The sequence below is a fragment of the Hylobates moloch genome, unplaced genomic scaffold (genome assembly GCF_009828535.3).
Source record: "Hylobates moloch isolate HMO894 unplaced genomic scaffold, HMol_V3 SCAFFOLD_2, whole genome shotgun sequence".
NCBI classification, from domain to species: domain Eukaryota; kingdom Metazoa; phylum Chordata; class Mammalia; order Primates; family Hylobatidae; genus Hylobates; species Hylobates moloch.
The window spans coordinates 135,885,840-135,907,068 of record NW_026652277.1 but is presented as its reverse complement, the minus strand read 5'-3'; the positions used below and the strand labels follow the sequence as shown (position 1 = coordinate 135,907,068).

Here is a 21,229-nt window from a genome sequence, read left to right as displayed (position 1 = left end):
TCCCTGTATTAAGTGAGGCGTGACTGTAAAGGGTTTTGCAATGAAAGTTTGGTGAAGATAAGGGAAAGGATGGCCCTCAGATTTGTACTCTTGCAGTTACAGGGACTCTTTACTCGTCTCTCCTTCGCTTATCTGTGAACTTGGAGGGGGAAGAAGAAGGGAATTCATTTTACTCAATCAGGGATCCTTCACACCTCGTAGCACAGTGACTGACAGACGAAGAAAGCCTCCCAAAGGCACTTGCTGAATAAATGAATAGTGAATGAACTAATGAATGAGTGAATTAATGAAGAAAGAAATAAAGGACTGAGGAACTGAAATTTATATAAGAGAAATCTGAATAAGATGTAATCAGGTTGGAGCCTTCTGGAAGGTTCTATATAAAGTAATCATGGGCAGAACTAAAAGCATAAAACTCTTCAGAACTAAAAGTATAAAACTCAAGTTGCATCCTTGGCTTGTGTATAAGGTTGGCTCCTTCAGTTAAGAGACACTCTCAGTATAGGAACACATTCACCAATGACTTTCCTTTTGGGTGTCTAAATTACTCAACACATCTGAGGTCCAAACAATAGAAAACAGGGGTTGAGACTTGATAAGTTTCCATGTAGTAAATAACTTACAATTTTTAACAGTGCAGAGACTTCTACATTTATGTCACTTACATAAGCTATGCCCACACATATCTCTGTTGAAAAGAAGTTACTTACCAAGTTCCTTAACTTTATTTTTAGAAGGTGAGTTCTTCACTTGCTTCTGAATGATCTAACTTAAGTTTCTTTTAGCCTAACAAAAGTTTAAAATCAATAGCTTGTTTAAAGCTGTGCTATAATCATCCCGAGTTTAACACTGCACAGCTGGAAATTTCGACCTCAGCAAATGACATCCACTAAGCCAAACGTTGAAATCTGCTTGTAGGCATAGAACCTGCTGCTTTGAATTTGGTAAGGCCTCAGTAGTCCACTGAGTTTGTCCACAGCCCACTCCTCCAGCTCAGCAATGGCTGAGCAACAGCTCCATGATCTGTGATATCGTGGCCTTCTCCTCTTCTCAAATGATACCCTAGTGGCCACTTCTCCACCAGAAGTGGCTTTGTAGCCTCCAATGCTTTGTGTTCTCTCAGAGCATTTTGCAACTCTTTTTTTTTTAATCTCGCATTATTTTTAAGTTTTTTCCTCTCCCCACCCTGATTTTATTTTCCAACTCTGAAATAGAACATTCTTACCTTGCCTAAAAATGGGAGCCCAATTTCTTTTAATGACCTCATCTAAGGATAGTTCTTGTCTGTGGAGAAGTTCATTAGTAAGGCCAGATCTCCACTCACAGAGTTCTTACTGTGGTTTCCATTGTGATGGTCTTAACAGGGATGTGTTGTTCATTGATTATTCCAAATAACTGGTGGAGATTTGGAATTCTGGTTATAAACAGTGACCCAATTTTCCCTCTGGTAATGCATCTGAAGATTTCTACTGTTGTAATGATAGGGTCTTCCAAAGTATCTATGGCTCCTGTGCCCAAACCTGATTCCTTGCTGGAAGTTATCAGGGGCAAGAATGCCATCCTGTCCTGGCTTTGGCCAAATTACACTTCTTTTTCCTCACCTTCTGCAGCTGGCATGTACCTCAGTCAGCAGGCCAATGGAAATTAGGTGTTCCCAGCTGCTTTGGAGCTGCATTGCTTTCTGTATGGTATGTGTATTCAGTTGGTTGCAGTTTACAATGCATTCTGTGTGTATTGTGGAAGAGAAAACACTCAGGAAAGAAGGTGGTCAAGCTTCATTTACAACATGCTTTATTTTGACTGGTACCCTAGTGCCCTGAGCCTTTTCTTGAGCAAAGAGTAGTAACTTGGGAGTGTTTTACTCCAGACACGACTTAAACAGAATCTGGATATTCTCTGCAATGTCTGGATTTGTAATAAAAGTTCTGTCTCAGTCAAGGGAGTAGGAATGCTTTTCTTCCCATTTTCCCCCATTTGTCTATTAGTTAAGGCTGTGTGAGAAGGAAAAAGCTGGGGTGAAGAGAGGAAATGTGAGAAGAGCTAGAAAACACACACACACAAACAAGGGGAGAGAAAGGGTGGGAAGTAATTCTGCCTTAATGTTTCTCAGTCCTGATGAAAACTCTAGAACAAGCACTGGCCTAGGAAATTGCTTTCTCCATTTCTTCCTTTGGCAACCCTCCCTTCCCCTTTCTAATCTCTCATAGCTTGGACCATCTGGGTGCAGTTATGCCTAAAAGTCCAAGGGTGGCTCTGGCTCCTTCTGAACAAAGATTTGGGGTTCCTATTGTTCCTCTTGGCTTAGCTTTCTCAGGCAGAAAATCTCTGATTCTATACCCTGGGGGAGGGGCCTCTGAGCTTGTGCATTTAGGAATTAGTCATGGGCTAGTATAATAATTATATCAGTGAGTTCTCTCACAGTAGCCACTGAAGTGGTGAGAAAACATCTAAAATGACTGTTTTATTTCTGATCCTTCTATGAATTACACTTGTGCCTACTCTGGTATCCAGGGCCAAGTGAAGGAGAACATATATGCTAGAATATGGTCATTGAATTTCAGAGTCCTTATGGTAGAATTTATTCAAATTAAGGGTTACATGTATAAAATCCAACTTGCTGAGAAGAATCAATATTTAGTAAGCAAATCTAATGTTGATGATGGCATATTATATTCAGTTTATTGTTTTCTGTATGCCTGACACTGTCCTGTAAGCTTTTTATGCATCATCTTAACCCACATGAAACTTGTAAAGAATTTACTATTATTATCCTGACTTACGAAATGACGAAATACAGCACAGACAAGTTATAGATACTCATTAGGGTGACTCAATGACTCTTGAATTTTGATTGAATTGAGAAATAAAAAAAGTCCAGATCCTAACTGTTTAAAATAATATTTTAATTTAGTTGACTTAAGTAATAATTCCTAAATATGAGTCTTAAAGATAGACATTGTCTTAGAAATGAGTAATTAGGCAGTTAAAGACAAAAAAGTGATATTCACTCTATTTTTTGAAAGAAGCTTCAAATAGTAAAACAAAAAATGGCCAGAAACATAAATTCTACTCATATTTTGTTTTATTTGGAGTTATTTCCTTTACGTTTTTCCTCATATAGACCACTGAAGGAGCCCAATCACTTTAACTTGTAATAAGTCCTAACCTGTCTGCAAGTATCACATTTAAATTTGGTGAGTTACATGATGATGCTCCTTGGAGTCCTCAAAAATCTTAGAAAGGGAAACCAATGAAACTAGACATTCAAAAAATGCATAGGCAGGAAATTATGATCCAAAGATAATTATTATGCAGTTCTAAGTCTTAAAAAAAAAAACCGTTTGCTTCATTTTTTCTTTCCTGCAAATCTCATGCAGTAGACTGCAATAGTGTCTGCAAGATGGCTAACTGCTGAGTCTTTGATTTAATGAAAACTTAGGGAAAGCAATTCAGTTCACTGCAGGGACTGCTTTGTTCTTCCATTATGATTCTTTTTTAATGAGAAAGATGATTGTAAAGATAAACTCTATTCCTCTGAATTTTTACACTAATTACATACAAAGCACTATTTTGGCAGAAGGGGACTTATCTCCTTCAGGCAATACAGTTATCATCTTGTAACCACCCTTCAATCTCCCACATGAACGATGGAGCTGCGTGCCAGGAATGAGTATTGCTCTATGCCAGCTCTCAGCATGGATAGATGAATGCTTAAAGATTTCCAGAATTAACAGTCAACATGGACTCCAGATAAAACAGGCAGCCTCTCCCCTTGAGCTTATACGCTGTTTAAAATAAAAGAATCAGGAAGACATTCATTAATAAAGTATTTGGCATGGGGGAATGAAGCAGTGTCTGATGTATAGAGTGTATGTGTGTGTGAGTGTGTTTGTGTATAAGTTTATGTAAGGATTCATTAAGAGTAAATGGTGTTACATATTCATGTCAATTTTCTTCCATCTAAAAGTCATTTATTGTACTAAGTGATACTGAGAGTTCTATGTAAGATATCACTCTCTTTAAGATTCATACACATTGGCCAGGCACAGTGGCTCAGGCCTGTAATCCCAGCACTTTGGGAGGCCGAAGTGGGTGGATCATTTGAGGTCAGGAGTTCAGAACCAGCCTGGCCAACATGGTGAAACCCCGTCTCCACTAAAAAATACAAAAATTAGCTGGGTGGTACTGGCGCGTGCCTGTAATCCTGGGTACTCGGGAGGCTGAGGCAGGAGAACTGCTTGAGCCTGGGAGGCAGAGGTTGCAGTGAGCCGGGATCGCACCACTGCACTACAGTCTGGGAGACAGAGTGAGACCTTGTCTCAAAAAAAAAAAAAAAAAAGAAAAAAGAAAAGATTCATACACATTAGCATACACACGAAATGCACTATTGGATACTATAAGTTTCATTAAGACTGTGGGAGACTCTAGTTGGTGCAGATTCACCCTGTAAGCACTGTAAGCACTGCTTATGTATGGAATGTGTGTGTTTTGTATTGTTTGGTGGACTTAAGCTTGATAGCTCATGTAACACTAACAGTTCCTTGATGCAGGTACAATTTTTGGGAATCAGTACTCATTCTTGTCGTCTAAAAGGATGCCACAAGGAAGTGGGAAGTTTTACCAGCATGTCCTAATATCTGTAAGCGACTGAGGGAATAGTTGCATATTGTAAACTCTAGGCCCAATGATAACTTATTCCATCATGGTAACCGCCGAGTTATAGTAGTTAATTTTCTTTTTTTCCCCCTTCAGTCAGATGCATTGAAGTATAACTTAGATACAATAAAATTCTCTCCTTTTAAGAGTATAGTTTGAAGAGTTTCAACAAATGTATATAGTCAGGTAACCTCCACAAAAATCGAGATACACAGAGCATTTCCATCCTCCCAAAAGTTTCCTTGTGCCCCTTTGCAGTCAGTCTCCTCTCACCACTACCTCAGGCTCTGGAAACCACTGATCTATTCTCTGTCCTTATAGTTTTGTATTTTCCAGAACATTGTATAACTATGCAGTATGTAATTATATACTATGTAAACTTTCACGTCTGGATTCTTGCACTTAGTGTAATGCTTTTGAGGTTAATCCATACTATTATACGTATCAGTAGCTTATTTCTTTTTATTGGTCAGTGACATTCCATTGCATGAATTTACTGCAATTTGTTTACCCTTTCGTAAGTTGATGGGCACTTGGGTAGTTTAGTTTTTTGCAATTATGAATAAAGATGCAATGAGCATTTGTATGTAGATCTTTGCATGGACATTATGTTTTCATCTCTTGGAAAAATGCAATTGTTGAGTCACATGGCAAACGTACGTTTAACCTTATGAGACAATGCCAAGCTATTTTCCAAAGCAGCATTCCCACATTTTTCAAAGCAGCATTACCATGTGTATTCCCACATACAGGCAATATATGAGAGTTCCATATGTAAGGAACTACTGGGAGGAAGTTTTGCTAGAAGTGGATTCTAATTTTCTTGTGTGACTTTCTCTACCAATTTCCCAGCATGATATTTATACAACATCCCAGCCCCAAATCTGTTCTTCTCTTTTCCTAGACAACATAAGCATAATTCCCATGAAGCATCTACCAAAGATTCATCTCAGAAATCCCTGAGGTGCAATCTTTATACTACGGGGGCTAAAATTCTCCAATCATACTTAGGAAGTAAGAACAAATGAAACCTGACAAGCAATAGGAATGGAGATTTGCCAAGTAATTTCCCACAAGGGAGACTTTTTAAGAGGCTCCAGTGAATATTACCTCACCAGACTTAGGTAAGTGACAGTACTATTTCTCCCACGACTCCCAAAGGAGTTATAATTTAGTATTTACGGTTGCCAAATGCTTTCTTATTATGCCCACATGCTAATAACAGTCCCTTCTTCTCAGTGATTTAGTCAGTGTTACCCAGAGAACTGAGAACTGGGCTGTGAGTGAGCAGAACTCAGGCTTCTGCTCTGAGAAAATCCTAGGTCCTGGTTTAATTCTTTCATTGCCTTTTTTTTTTTTTTGACTGCCTATGGGAAGCATTAAAGGAAACTGCAATGAAAGTAGGCGGGTAGAGGGCAAAGATTCACAGAGGCAGAGGCACATTCATGGATCTGGGGAGGCGAGATCTTCAGGTGACTCTAGGGTCTGACATACCTAAGCTTCCAAGCCTTTATTGTGGCTATCTGATAGGCCTATTTTATTTCACATGAAATTCTCTATTTCTTCTAATTATGTAAGTATTTTAAATGTGATATTGGTCATGGAGAATTTAGCCTATGTAATTGTATGTAAGAAATGTAGTATCTCTGTAGAGAACAAATACGAAGCCTTTGTTGAGTTGGAAGAAACAACAATTACCTCTTAATTAATGCTTCCTCAGCTACCACCCCCAACCTCCTCAAAAAAAAAAAAAAAAAATAGCAGGATACTTTCTTGGCACAAACTCTTAGAAGAATTTTTATTTAAAATGCCAAGGTTTGTGGGACTGGACCATTGGGTCATGGCTTGCGTCCAGCTGTATGCGTAGACAGGGCTGTCATATTTATATATTTCTCTTATCTCTTCTGCCCCACTTGAATATTCTGGGTGGAGAAAGGGGATGGGAAGCAGAAGGGGCCAGGAGAGGACAGGTGCTTGAATACCTAACTAACCTCCTTGCTTCAGTCTTCTCACTTAGAATTAACATTTGAACCTAGACCTCTAGGATTTCCATCTGCTAGAATTTAATGCTCAATATGAGTATTTCTCATGAAGAGTAAAGCAATGCAGTTCACTTTTCAGTATTCTTTCTTTGAAAAAAATCAAAGGGATTCTACATGGTGATATTTTTATGAGTGTTCTATTAGCATTATTAGAGACTTGTTTCATTTTTACACTCACACAAAGAAACAGATATATGATTCAATAAATAGTTTAATGTATATGTTTCAATAATTCACTGAAAAGCAAAACACATGCCATACTCATCAAATTGCTTTTAGCTGGAAGCTTGTCTTTTATCAAAAATCGGAAGAGCTTGTAAGAACACTTTTCAATGAAAAAGCAAAACTTGCAGAACCAGTCACCAAGAATGTTGAAGTTGTTGGTACTCATAACACTCAATGATGGCCACATTTTCTTTTATTTTCAGGGTCTGTATACAAAAAGAAGCAGACACTTCTCATTCTAGTCATGCTTTCATTACTGATACCCATTTTTTCCCTACCACTGTGAGTTGAGGAGGAAATTGAGGAGGAAAACAAAGGCTAAAAGTGTTTTCTTTTTACCCTCAGCATCCTGCCTTTACTCCTCCGGCAATGAGTAAATTGCTGGTGTGAAAACAAAAAGGAATTAGAGAAACAAGAATGTAGAAAAATGGTAGCAGAAGAAAGAGAAGAGGAAATGATTGCTTATTAAAGTTTTTATGATTTATACACACTCAGAAGTTAAAAACTGCTAAAAGAGCATGGGTATCTATTATTTAAAAACTTAAAGGTAGCTCTGGGAAGCAGCATGATTTTTGTCATCACAGACAAGAGAAGCTTATGGGCAAAAAGTTAGATGATACATGTTTTCTTGATAGGAACTGTATCCTATTTTCACCTTTGTCTTTAAAAGCCTGTCACATTTCTTGCTCTTACATCACAAAAGCAAGTACTGGTGGTCTTCATTGGACCCCAGTCTGTCCTCGCCTCTGGTTCATAGTCTCTGCATTTTGTTCCTCTGCTTCCTGACTTCAGCTGTAATTACATGGAATTTTAAGAAGATAGTAGATATAAGGAGAAGTCATCTTTTGAGAGTTTCCTAGGCAAATGTATACGTTTTTGGAAGCTTCACTGTACTTTCTTAGTCATATTCCTGAAGCCCCACTTTGTATGAGTTGTTTGGATTTCAGGCTTTATTCCAGTGGGTACATTTTAATTTCCTACCTAACTTCTCAAAGTGGTTACAATTAAGCTATTGATGTAACAGTTATCTCTGTTTTACCTAAATTCTCAAACTTGATACAATGTCAACAAAACTACTTTGGTGGAGTACATTTCTTTCTACAAAGTTGTATTTCTCAAGGTCTTTGATATGAACAGTAAGCATTTTTTTTTTTTTTTTTTTTTTTTTTTTTAGACACAGTCTCTCTCTACGGCCCAGGCTGGAGTGCAGCAGCGCGATCTCCGCTCACTGCAAGCTCCACCTCCCGGGTTCACGCCATTCTCCTGCGTCAGTCTCCCAAGTAGCTGGGACTACAGGCACCCGCCACCACGCCCGGCAAATTTTTTTGTATTTTTAGTAGAGACGGGGTCTCACAGTGTTAGCCAGGATGGTCTCGATCTTCTGACCTCGTGGTCTGCCCACCTCGGCCTCCCAAAGTGCTGGGATTACAGGTGTGAGCCACTGCACCTGGCCAAGCATTTTTTAAAAATTTTAGAACCATCTGGAAGAACACCTAGCTCCAACTATAAAGAGGGCTAGACTTAAAATTTGCTCAACTGGATATGATATTTTGTAAGGAAGATGGTACCCAAATTTTTGTAGGAATCAATTAATAATCAAGGGCAAACTCAACTCCAATTCATTTTGGAACTTATACTGGAGACTGCTGCTTCAGAGTCTTTGATCATGACTCTAGTGAAATTTTGATAGGGAGAATTCAGTTTGACTTTGAAGCCAAATTTAAGCAAGGCTTTCATAATAACCTCACCCTTAATGCTCTTGAAAGGCTTCTTGCATTTAGCACATTGTTTTAAACGTGACAATCATTAAATTTTAGAAGATATATGATTAAAACTATAAAGATTTGTTTAAAAATGTATTTCTGAGTCTAACTTCATGCTGTTAGGTGGCCCAGAGTGGCAACATGTGGCTCAGACCTAACCTGCAGCTCTCAGAGCGGTGAGAAAGGAGAACTTATGACTACGAGACTCTCCCTTGCACACACCACGCTTTCCATCCTTCCCTCTTTGTTGTTCATTCTTTCCCAAATTTTCAGGTGTCTGACTAGACAGATTAGTATGTCTCCAGAACATTGTACTGAATCAGCCTATAGAAAATTAATGTAATTATTATGTTCATTTCCAGATGTTAGCTTAATGCCAGCCTATTAAAACTTCTAAAGATGAAGCTAAAAACAAATAACCATTCTGAGGAAACACCCAAATGAAGACATGCCAGCAAACTTAGTGAGGATCTGAGGCAATGGTAAAAATTTCCAGAGGGTATTTTAGAAATTGATTCTCTCCATCACAGACTGGTATCGGCAGTCAAAATTTCCCTAGCCCTCTTCAGCCTTTTCTTTCTGAAGAACCTCCAAATTCCTTGCTGCTCCTAGTCCTTAGCCTCTTTCCATTGGTCTTTCTTCCTGTCCACCTCCAAACCTCTCCCTAAATCGTCTATGACATCCTTGTGATGGTTAATGAGTGTCAACTTGATTGGATTGAAGGATAAAAAGTATTGTTCCTGGGTGTGTCTCTGAGTGTGTTGCCAAAGGAGGTTAACATTTGAGTCAGTAAACTGGGAGACTCAGACCTACCCTCAATCTGGGTGGGCACCATCTAATCAGCTGCCAGCACAGCTGGGATAAAAGCAGGCAGAGGAACATGGAAGGACTAGACTGGCTGAGTTTTCTGGCCTCCATCTTTCTCCCATGCTGGATGCTCCCTGCCCTCAAATGTCGGACTTCAAGTTCTTCAGCTTTTGGATTCTTGGACTTATATCAGTGATTTGCCCGGAGCTTTGGGGACTTCAGCGACAGACTGAAGGCTGTACTGTCGGCTTCCCTACTTTTGAGGTTTTGGGACTTGGCCTGGCTTCCTTGCTCCTCAGCTTGCAGACGGCCTACTGTGGGACTTCACCTTGTGATCGTGAGTCAATACTCCTTAACAAACTCCCTTTCATATATACATCTATCCTATTAGTCTTGTGGCTCTAGAGAACCCTGACTAATACAATCCTCCTGACCGCACTGTGGTATCTCATTACATCTTACACCGAGGGCTGGTTTCCTATTCAGGGTTTTGAAATTCAAAGGAAAAAAAACCTCTCCTTTTGTTCAGAAGGGTCTCCGCTCCCTCCTCCCGCCTTCCCTGCACCTCACAAGGAGAGGCGGGGTGGGCCCTGAAGCCACACTGCCCTCACAACCCTGCCTTGGATGGGCCTCTACTCCTTGCTCTCCTATATCCACAAGCAGTTTCCTGGGCTGTCAGAGCCTTGGTTTTCTCATTTATAAAATTTTGGATAATCATACCTATTTCCTTGGATTGATGGAATAAAAAGGATAATTTATATAACACAGTGGCTGGCGCATTATAAAGGCTCAATAGATGGTACTGTAATTATTAACTCTAGGCATTTTACTACATTTCATCTTCTAAGCTTTTTTAGCCTCTACCTATAAATTATTGGTATGGTTGAAATAATTCTCCCTCCCCTTTAGAATGGCTTAACTTTTTTTTCCTGATTCAAGTTTTTATTAAACCCCTGGATTCCTGAAAAGTGAGATGTACAAGAACTCAAAGACTAAATACAGTGTACCATCTTGCAGTATAGTTTCAGAAAATTTTTAAATCTACCTATAAGCTGGAATCCCCACGCTTCGAGTTGTCCTGCCTTACTGGACCAAACCAATGTATTTCTTATTTTATTTTATTTTTTATTATACTTTAAGTTCTAGGGTACATGTGCACAACGTGCAGGTTTGATACATAGGTATACATGTGTCATGTTGGTTTGCCATCAACTTGTCATTTACATTAGATATTTTCCCTAATGCTATCCCTCCCCCAGCCCCTCAACCCCCAACAGGCCCTGGTGTGTGATGTTCCCCGCCTTGTGTCCAAGTGATCTCATTGTTCAATTCCCAACTATGAGTGAGAACATGTGGTATTTGCAAACCAATGTATTTCTTAAATGATTGAAGTCTCATGTCTCCCTAAAATGTATTAAATATAAAACCAAGCTGCACCCCGACCACCATGGGCACATGTTCTCAGGCCCTCCTGAGGGCTGTGTTAGGGGCCAGGGTCACTCATATTTGGCTCAGAATAAATTTCTTCAAATATTTTACACAGTTTCATGCTTTTTTTTGACACTTAGATAACACATTTACAACATTCAAAATTATTAGTTTCCAAATCGCACTCAGGAAACACAGCTGAGATTCAATGTCAATAACTTTGGTGGCCTGAGATTTTATTCTTAAAATAACAATGACTATTGAGGTTAAACTTTAAAAAACAAGCACTGATAGAACCAATTTTTGAGAAGTAAATAAAATTAACTTCTACAATACTTTAAACAAATCTAAAATTAAACTGGAATTCAGTCTCAACTTGTTCATATGTATTCCTCCTATGAGATGAAATCCAGTATTGGTCAAATCATTATAATTAAGCATTATTATTCTGGACAGTAATCCAAATAAATAAATGTAAAAATTAAATACTGATAGTCTTATACATGTTTCCTAAAAGTGTGACTATTAAAATTGATGTACACAGCTATACATGTGTCCTTATCTATTATTAATGTATATAATTGTCTCCAAATGTATTAATGATTTTTTTCAATGCACATTTTACAGCTGACAGCTACTATTTTGGGGAAAATTGATGGCTATTTCTGAGCCATAGATAAAAGTGTTTACACCTTGTCATAGACCATTTTGTGCTGCTATAATGAATAACATATTCCATAATACCTGAGACTGCACAATTTATAAAGAACAGAGATTTATTTCTTATGGTTCTGGAGGCTGGGAAGTCCAAGGTCAAAGGGCTCACATCTGGTGAGGGCCTTTTTGCGGCATCCTCACATGGCAGACAGGCACAAGAGCACACATGAGAGAGCAAGAGAGGGCAAGAGGGGGACCAAACCCACATTTAGCTGATGGCATTAATCCCATGATAATGGCATTAATCCATTTAGGAGGGTGAAGCCCTCACGGCCTAGTAACATCTTTCTTAATACTCCCACCTCTTAATATTGTGACAGTGGCAATTACATTTCAACATGAGTTTTGGAGGGGACGTTCAAACCACAGCACACTGGATTCAGTGGCATATCATATGACTCTGAATCATCCCTTCCAGGGATGTACCCTGAGGTTTTCCAACTGCAACTGCCCCTTAAAAAAAGGTTTTCTTGCATTGGCTCTTAGCGGACTTGTTTTATTTCTTTAATTATTTCAAGTTCAAAATAATTGCACATCTCATCTGACCATTCGTGGTAGTTTTATTTTTTTCTTTTTCTGTGATGTTAATAGAGTTGTCTGTGTTTACAATTTGTATCTTTCTTGTGTCACTTTCCCACAGAACATGTATTTGTCTGCAATTCCCTTGGATTTCTCAGAGCAAGCATTATTTAGAATATCTGCATCAGGCCTGTTCCAAGTTCCAGGGAAAAACTCATTTAATTCCACTGAGAGGGTAGAAGTAATGTTAACAGGGATTCAAAAAGTGAGCAATTGTACATTTTTGCCTATACATGCAGTTCCCACTTCTTGCTGAATTCATATGATTAATTTTCTTTGTGATTTATTCACTCATTTTGTTTACTGTATTACTGCAAAATAGAAAAGTAAGATCTGGGGTTTTCAATGATCTTAACTGATGCTGTAAGTGAAAAAACGTTATCTGGTCATGGCTCATCTTTTTTTTAGGTGTTTGTAAAAGCTATATTCCTGGTGTTTTTGTGAGCTTACCTTGTCTGACGGCTAGTGTGGTGGTATAGACCAAGAAGAGAAGAATGTAATTGAGGAAACTCTGGAAGACTGGTGTGTTGGCATGGAAATCTTCTGACAGATACTTGCTAGTCAAGCCAATTCCACAAATAAGGAGGGATAACACTTGGCCCAGGGCCACAGAGATTAACATCTCCCTGAGAAATAAAGAGAAAAAAAAAAACAGCAAAGGTCAGCAGGAAGACCATTAAAACAATAGCAATTAAAACTTTTTGAGCACTGGTAGCATGCACTGGATTAAGTGCAATTAAATATTATTCCCTTTAGTCCGTCAAAGCAATCCCTCGAGGAAGGTGCAATGATTACTGAGATTTTACAGAGGAGGAAACCAAAACTTAGAGTGGTTAAGGAGTTTGCTCACAGTCATGTAACTAGGAAGTGGTGAAACTGGAATTTGAGACCAAATCTCTCCGCAAGAGCCTGGCTTCTAGCTACTGACCTCTGGGTGCCAATGGTAGTGGGGAGGGGGTGGGGAAAGAACATCATCTTAATGCTCACCATAGTATTGATGAAATATTTAGTGATGGTGAGAGAGTACCTGAACACTGACTAGGAGGGACCATATTCCCGCCTCATCCTCAGGTTCTCGTACCAATAAAGGGAGACTCTTTTCTTTATAGATTGAAATCCCAGATCCAGAAACCCCTAGGTGAAGGGGCTACACAAATCCCTGAAAACCAGAAGGCCCATCTGCTGTCCATTCCCAGACTCTAGAACTCAGTTTGCTCTAGGAAGCTTTGATGAGCATTAGGTATCTGCTGTCTTCTGCTCAAGTTACAATTGCCTACACACTAAAACTGCTATTCGTGAAAGAGATTCAGTACTGTGGTGGTGTAATATAACCTTTCAAATTATGCCAACTTATTTTTTGTGGCTTTTTTCATAGGCGCTGCCCCTATAGACCTCTGTAGCAGGGACTACAGGCAAGGGTCAAAGGCGTTCATTTTGCATACAAATAAAATGCCCTCGCTAGCTTTGTGGTCACATACACTCACATGCTTCTACACAGAAAAAGCCCCTGGAAATACAAAGCAGATTTCAGCCCTCCCTGAAAGTCACATCTGACTTGTCTGGTTTATTTATAGAAACAGTAATATAATAGAAGCAAGCAGTAGTATTTCTTTCATTACAAGTTTTATTTTATTTTTAATTGACACATAATAATGGTACATATTTATGCAATACAGTCTCATGTTTCGATACATGTTCACATTGTATAATAATCAAAGCAGAACAACTGTCAGATCAAAAATTTATCATTTCTTTGTGGTGAGCACATTCAAAATCTTCTAGCTCTTTTGGAATATACAATACATTATTGTTAACTATATCACTCTAGTTTGTAATGCAGTATTATTTCTAAACAAAAAGCTTTAGGCAAAGGATTTGCGGTGTTACATATTTACTCCCCCATAACAGATGTGAGTCCATTTTTCTGGAATGAGCACAGAGTCCTGGGCAGTACTTTGGTTGTATTTTGCTTTAAAAAAGAAAAAACATCAGCTATATTTTGTTCATTCCATCTGCTTCCATGAGGAGGAAAAATTGTGGTAAGGCATGTGGGCATGCAGAGAAGAATTTTCTGAGGTTAACCTGTTTCCAGGTTTCAGCTCCTGACCTCTGAATTCAATCTCTATAAAGAAGCCAAAGACATACTTTTAAACATCCATGTTTAAAATGTCAGTATGCTGCTTAAAATCTTACAATAGTTCCCCACAGAATGCAGAGATCTATAAGGTCTGTGGTAGAACATCTGCAAAGATGCCTGCTGACATAGCCTTTACATTCCTGCTGCTCTGCCCAAAGGGAGGTAGGGGTCTCTTTCTCCTTTTCTGGAAGCTGAGCTGGTCTTGTGACTTGCTCTGACCAACAGAATGTGGGGGAGGGGATGTCATGTGACTTCTGGGCCTAAGCCTTATACAGCTCTACAGCTTCTATTTTCTGCCCTCATAAAATATAGCTTCCATTTACTTCAGGTTTGAGAGACCACATGAAAAAAAGAGAAATCCAGCCAGCCATCACTGTCCTGACATGTGAGTGAGGCTTCTGGATTCTCCTGCCCCAGTCAAACCATGCCAACATATGCCACCAGGGAGCAGAGGTGAACCACCCTGAAAGATTGCTGCTTAATTGAAGAACTGTGAGAAATAATACATGAGGCTGTTTTAGGGCATGCAGATGTACAATGGGTTGTTACATGGCCAACAAATAATTGAAATCATGTCCTAAACGCTCTCCCTCCATTCCCACTACCTCTGGAACCTGACGCTCTGTTTCCCTTATTACTCCTCCATGAAGCACTTTAGCCTTACAGAGCTACTTGCACTTCAGCAGTGAGTTATGGTCTTCTGTGTCTGCATTCCCTTGTATAAGTTATTATTTCCAAAAAGTTCATTGTGGCTTTGCCAGTCTGACTCTTATGGATCTTTCAAGATTTGGCTTCTATGTCACTCCCTTTGAGAAGTGCTCCGTCTTTTCTTCCCTGGGATGCATCTCTTTGTTACTTCTATCTCATTGTATTGAAACTAATGCCTTTATACCTCTCGCCTCAGCTGGACTGTGATGCTTGTACCATGTTCTTCACTATATCTACAGCCAGGCAGTACCATTCAGAGGAAGTAGAAAATAGAGGGATTCAAAGACAGTGCAGAGGAGGCCTAGACAACAAGAAACAGTTTATTGAAATAAAGGGGGTGGTTAATAAAAGAAAGAAAGAAAAGTAGAGGTAAAAAGGAGTACCAGAATTAACTCAAATGATTTTAAAGGCCAGGCGCAGTGGCTTACACCTGTAATCCCAGCACTCTGGGAGGCTAAGGCAGGAAGATCACTTGAATCCAGGAGTTCAAGACCAGCCTGGACAACATAGTGAGTCTTCATTTCTACAAAAAATTTAAAAAATTATCCAGGTGTGATGGTGCATGTCTGTAGTCCCAGCTCCTTGGGAGACTGAGGCAGGAGGATTGCTTGGGCTTGGGAGGTCAAGGCTGCAAGTGAGCCATGATTCCACCATTGTACTCAAGCCTGGGTATAGAGCAAGACCCCATCTCTTATAAAAAATTAAAGGTTTTTAAGACTGCCTAAGATAAGTATAATATCTACTGACAAAAATAATGATAAGGAGCTGGTTTTAGTGGAGAAACAATACATATTTTAGGTATATTGAACTTGAGATGCCAGATGAACTTCCAAATGATCCAGCAGCATTAGTAGCATGGGATCAGAGTGGGATAGGGAGGTCAACCAGGAGATAAATATGCAGAGGTTATACTCATAAAAATGATGGTGAAAATACTGGAAATGGATAATATCCCCAAGAAAGGGAGAGTAGGAGAGAAAGTAAGAGAGCCGTGGGAAATATCTTTGCGGAATCCCAAGGTTGGAGGTGGGTGAGGGAGAAGAAGCACATCACCAGAGTCGGAAGTGGTTAGAAGGCTAAGAGGAAGAGCAAGAGGGTTTTTGGTGTTAAGGAAACCAAAAGAAAAGAGACATTCATGGATTGAATAGTTGTAATACTGAATGTTGCTTAGAGGGTAGAGAGAATGAAGACTGACAAGACATCATTTGTAGTCACTGCCATCCTTTAAGAGTTTTGGTTGAGCGGAGAACAACAGAGCAGTATCGGTGTCATGCAAATCAAGAGAAGAGAGAGTTTCATGGAGGGGACAGCTAGTAGTGACTACATGAAAAGGAAATGGTGAGAAATCAGAGGTGTTGACTTTGCAGAATTTTGAAGAATTCAAAACATTCATGGAAGGAATTTGATACAGTCATCATGTAACATAATATCAATGATAGTTAAAATAATAATGTTTAAAATGATTTAAAAATTAATTTAGCTTATCCTATCACTGGGTCATTCTTGATTATTTGCATAATAACTTACATTCCGAAATAGAAGAAATATGAATAGAGTTACAACTAATATATAAGAGTTGTTCTTGACGCTGAGTATGTCTCCTGGAGAATGCTGTGTATGGAGTACATCTCCTTGGGACAAGAAGGGTGAAAACTATTGCTATGACATGGATTCCTGCAGCTCTATAAATTGCAACTATAGTGTTCAAAACTTTGGCAATATGCTATGCCTTTCCTGAACAAAATCACACCACAAATAAATGACAGATTACTTATATAAGAGAATACAATTTTAGTCTTTCTTATATATATGCGCCAATATAGTATAAAATAGCATTCTATATGCCAAACGCTATACATGCAAAGATGAACAAGACACAGTCCTTGTCACTGGGGAGCTACAAAACTAAGATTTGGGAGCTAGGTCCTCAAATAACTTAGTATAAAATGGAGCCGATTAAGCTAAAGCAACAATAATAATTCATATTTAGTAAGTTCTTACTATGTGCCAAGCCATGGGCTTAGACTTACACATACGATCTTAGTTAATCCTCATAATAACCTTATAAGGCAGCTATTATTACTGTTCGATTTTATAGATAAGTTAGCTGATGCTTAGAGAAGTTAAACAAGCAGCCCAAGGGCCCAAGGTCACAGAGCTAACAAGGGGAAGAGTTTGGATGCAAACTAGGTTATGTGGCTCGAAATCTCAACTTTTTAATTATTACGCTATACTACTATTTTGGTGGCAAAAATATACTCTATGCCCTCATAGAGTGCAAGAACTTATAACTAGAAACCTAAGTGGTTGGTTTCCAGAAATATTCTAGAGGAGGTAAAGACAAAAACAAGTCTGGGACTGACCCTCTGATGAAAACTCTTCCATCAAGATATCCGTAATGTGTGCCTTTCAACAAGAAGTCAATACAAATCTATTCTTGTTTCTTCAGTCAAACAAAACATCAAGTCTGCTGTATTCAATTTCTGCTTTTAATTAGTGGCCATGTCATTCAGCTGCTGCTGGTATGATTTGGTGGAGAATACAAATTATGGTTTTATTGGTCATGCTAATGAGCACGACATGTAAAACAGGAAGGAATGAAAGGAACCTTTTATCAGATTAGTTCATGAGTCTTTTTCCTACTGCAGGGAGCTAGATATTGTAGCTATTGCAGCCTGCACATCTGAGCTAGTTCCTAGAGTCACCAAATAAATAAGTAAATAAAAATAGAAATAAACCTAAATGCCTAAATGTTGACACTCTGCTTACTATGCCCCCCGCCCTGCCATCTTGCCCTGATCAAATTCTCTTTTGTTCTCTATTAGCACATGACAAATCCATTTGGTGACGTGTTGTACAAAAATGTGCTCCCTGCTCTCTCTGCCTTAGGATCTCTTTAGTTCATTTACTGTTGCCCTATCCCTTCTAAATATTTTTTCCTTAGATAATTGCTATGGTAGATCTGTGGTCCTTTCACCTAACTCCTCATGGCCTTATGACAATGTCTTCTTCAGAGACCCTCTGTTTAGCCACTCCCTGCTCTCCTCCCAAGGGTGAGGCAAGTGTCCTCACCTGCATTTCCCTATCACTATTTGCACTCACCATATTGTGTAGCTCATAAGCTCCTGAAAAGAAGGGAATGTATTTTATTCTTTTCTGTTTCTAGTGCCTTGAGGACTGCTGGACAGAAAGAAAACAGATGCTCAATAAACACAGGATGAAAGAGTGAACAAATTTATGAGTAAATAAATATCTGTAAATGAAAATGGCAAAGTCTTAGAAGATTTGGAAGATGGTTGCTTATCTTACCTTGAAAAACTACTAGCTCTGACAGACAAAAATCATGTTGTTTTTTACCGTATTCCATCTGCCAGTTAGACATTGAGATTAATAAGCTATTTTCTGGTGCTTTTCAGAACAAGCCTGGTAAGGTGCTATCTTGCAAAAATGATGCTAAATATGGTGCCGGTTGGAATTTTGCACAGCGAGCTGTAGGTTATTCATGTAGTATATTGAATAACACACCAGATGCATTCTAACATAAGATACATAGTTCCTATAATTTTAGTGGCAGAAATAGAGAGGAGACTATGATACACATTTTCATCTTCTTTGTTTATGCATTTAAAAGGACATCCTATTCACTTTAAACTCAGAATGACTAGACAATGAAAAATGCATGAGTCTCAAGAAAAATAGTGCTGCTGGAAGCTAAATAACCTGTTATAATAGAGCTTGTATTCATAAAGACTGACATAACCATTACCACCAGCAATTTGTTCTGTTAAAGAAACAGACTTTAGAATTTTGAGAGTAAACTTGTGTTACAAATTAGATATTCAAAATAGTAAGATTTAAAATAAAGCATAAACTGAATCCTGTTTTCTTCTCTTAGTCCTAAGAATACATTCTTTTAAAAGGTATGAAGAATTTCAACATAGTGTTACATAATCATATTGCTTTGTAATTCTTTGCTACAAAAGTGAAACAATTATGTCATCATCTTGAATTACAGCACATCAACCTTTCTGTGGCGACATCTTCATTCTGGTAACTATTCTCAGGAAAGTCATGTCAGATCTGAGTCAGCATATGAATTCAAACATGCATACATAATGAACACTTAAGTATACTGCCTGGACGAAAATCAATACCCCTTGAACGTGGGAGAAGCGTGTTCTACCATGTTCTTTGACAAGATTCTTGTTTGCAGAAGTTAGGCCATTGACTTCTATAAGCTCTTTGCTGAAAGGTTTTTATCACATTCAAGCATTAATTAGACTTATATGTAAGAAGATTATTAGGCAAGAAGAAAATATACACCTCCAGAAATTTATCATTAATTGGGTGTCTTTGCCTAACATTCTGCATTCATGGACTTGAATCTGTTCTTTGGCTCTGTGGTATCCATTTTGTTTTTCTAATTAGTTAAGAGAAACCAAGTAAGATGCAAGGAAGTGCTTTAAACATGTTTTACTGGCACTAAGTGTAGGAGATTTTTGAGACTGGTGTGAGAGGAGCGGTCACAGATGCTCATGGATGCTGTATGTTTTATGTTTACAGAAGGAACACAGAAAACTGAAAAGGCACCAAATAGGAAGCTGGAAGCCCTTGGCTCCATGAGTTCCACTAATTAAGCTCCGTGATTGCGCATATCTCTCACTCTGGGTTTGGGCTTCTTCATGTAAAATAAGGATATGATGATTGACACGTGTATATGACACTTCTTATGCTCCCTTTCACTCTCCTTTTGATCTCACCTATCTCCAGTGTCTCTCGCCACTTACTCTAGCTCCAGTGGTTGCTGCCATGACCAACTCTGCATAGGGTATAACCAACATTATGTGGGCACAACCCAGGGGCCCTGTGTCCGATACCCAGGCTGTGTATCTCATGCCTTCTTTCCTGGGGATTCTCAGTTGATACAGAGGACCAGATCCTGCAGGAACCTGTTTCGTGCCCACTCATGAGCAACTGGAACACGTAGGGGAATTACTGCACCTGACCAGTAGGAAACTCTAGCAGACAGATACATTCTTCTCTCTCCCCCACACGGAGTGCACTGTGAAGCAGTCATTTATACAGACTCTGAAGATGGTCCTGACTCACAAGGTTCTCAGTGTGTGCCCTGCACCTCTGTGCTGTGTCTCCCTCTTTGCCTTCCTCAATCCTGCTCCTTGCGATTGTATGCCTTAGTAAAGTAGAACGTACAAGCCTCTATCTGTCTTCTACAAGACTCAGGCTAACAAAATAAGCTTTATGTTTTCTTCGACTCCACAATTCAGACTTACTTTTAGAAGATACTGATCTGTGCACATCAACTCTTGGAATTTGTATCTTTGATCCTAAAGTCTATTCCTTTTGTGAATTTGATTAAACTCTTTGGTAGCCAAGTTACCAGCAATGTTTATTCATTTATTATGTGCAAACTCTGTGGGTTTTGGGATTAGCCATAGAGAAACAAATCAGTCAGGAGCATTTGCCAAGGCCTGCTGGGTGCAGGTTATGAGAATGGAATGCTTGGCCCTGCCTCTAGGAAGTTTAGAGGGAGCATGAAACATAAATAAATTAAACTAAACAGAGAATATAAAAATAACCATGTAGTCAAATAAATTTATATGAAACTGCTGGAAGTTGGGATAATTTTAGTTTTTAAAAGTGGACAAAGCCAATCTGAAAATGTTTTCTAGAGAACATAGTTTTGAGTCTTTGTTTTTTAAATAATGAGAGAGATGTAATTTGAGAAGTTGGCATGTCATCACAGGAAAGGGAATGCCCTGTTGTCTCAGAAGCAGGGACCAACATGGAATCACTTGGCTGGTCAGTGAGAAATCATAATAATAGAAGAGATGGGTAAACAGAAGTAAGCACAGAGGAATTTAAAGTGCAGGGTAGAGTTTTAATTCAGAAGAAATCATTGACATTTTTGAGCAAAAGACATGAAGTAAGCACCAGCCATAATGTCCTCATATTTATCTGCTCATTCCATTAGTTAGAACCAAATCCTGCTTTTATTATGGCTAAAAAAAGAGTTTCAATAAGAGGCAAGATTGAAGAACCAGATATCTCTTTCTGCAAATGAGGCATTCCCACTCACTCCATTAGCTCCATAAATACAGTCCTGTCTGAGGGAGGCATGCTGGATGCATCTGTACTTTCATCCCAAT

General features: G+C 38.9%; 1 protein-coding gene across 5 annotated transcripts in view; it reads right to left on the bottom strand.

The window, feature by feature from the left end:
• SLC35F1 (solute carrier family 35 member F1) overlaps positions 1-21,229 on the bottom strand; it is a 439,352-nt gene that overhangs the window by 168,348 nt on the left and 249,775 nt on the right. For all 5 annotated transcript variants that reach the window (XM_058435517.1, XM_058435514.1, XM_032157738.2 and 2 more), the window contains one exon: positions 12,668-12,843. In XM_058435517.1, the coding sequence (XP_058291500.1) occupies positions 12,668-12,843 (176 nt within the window). The remainder of the gene's footprint in view (positions 1-12,667; positions 12,844-21,229) is intronic.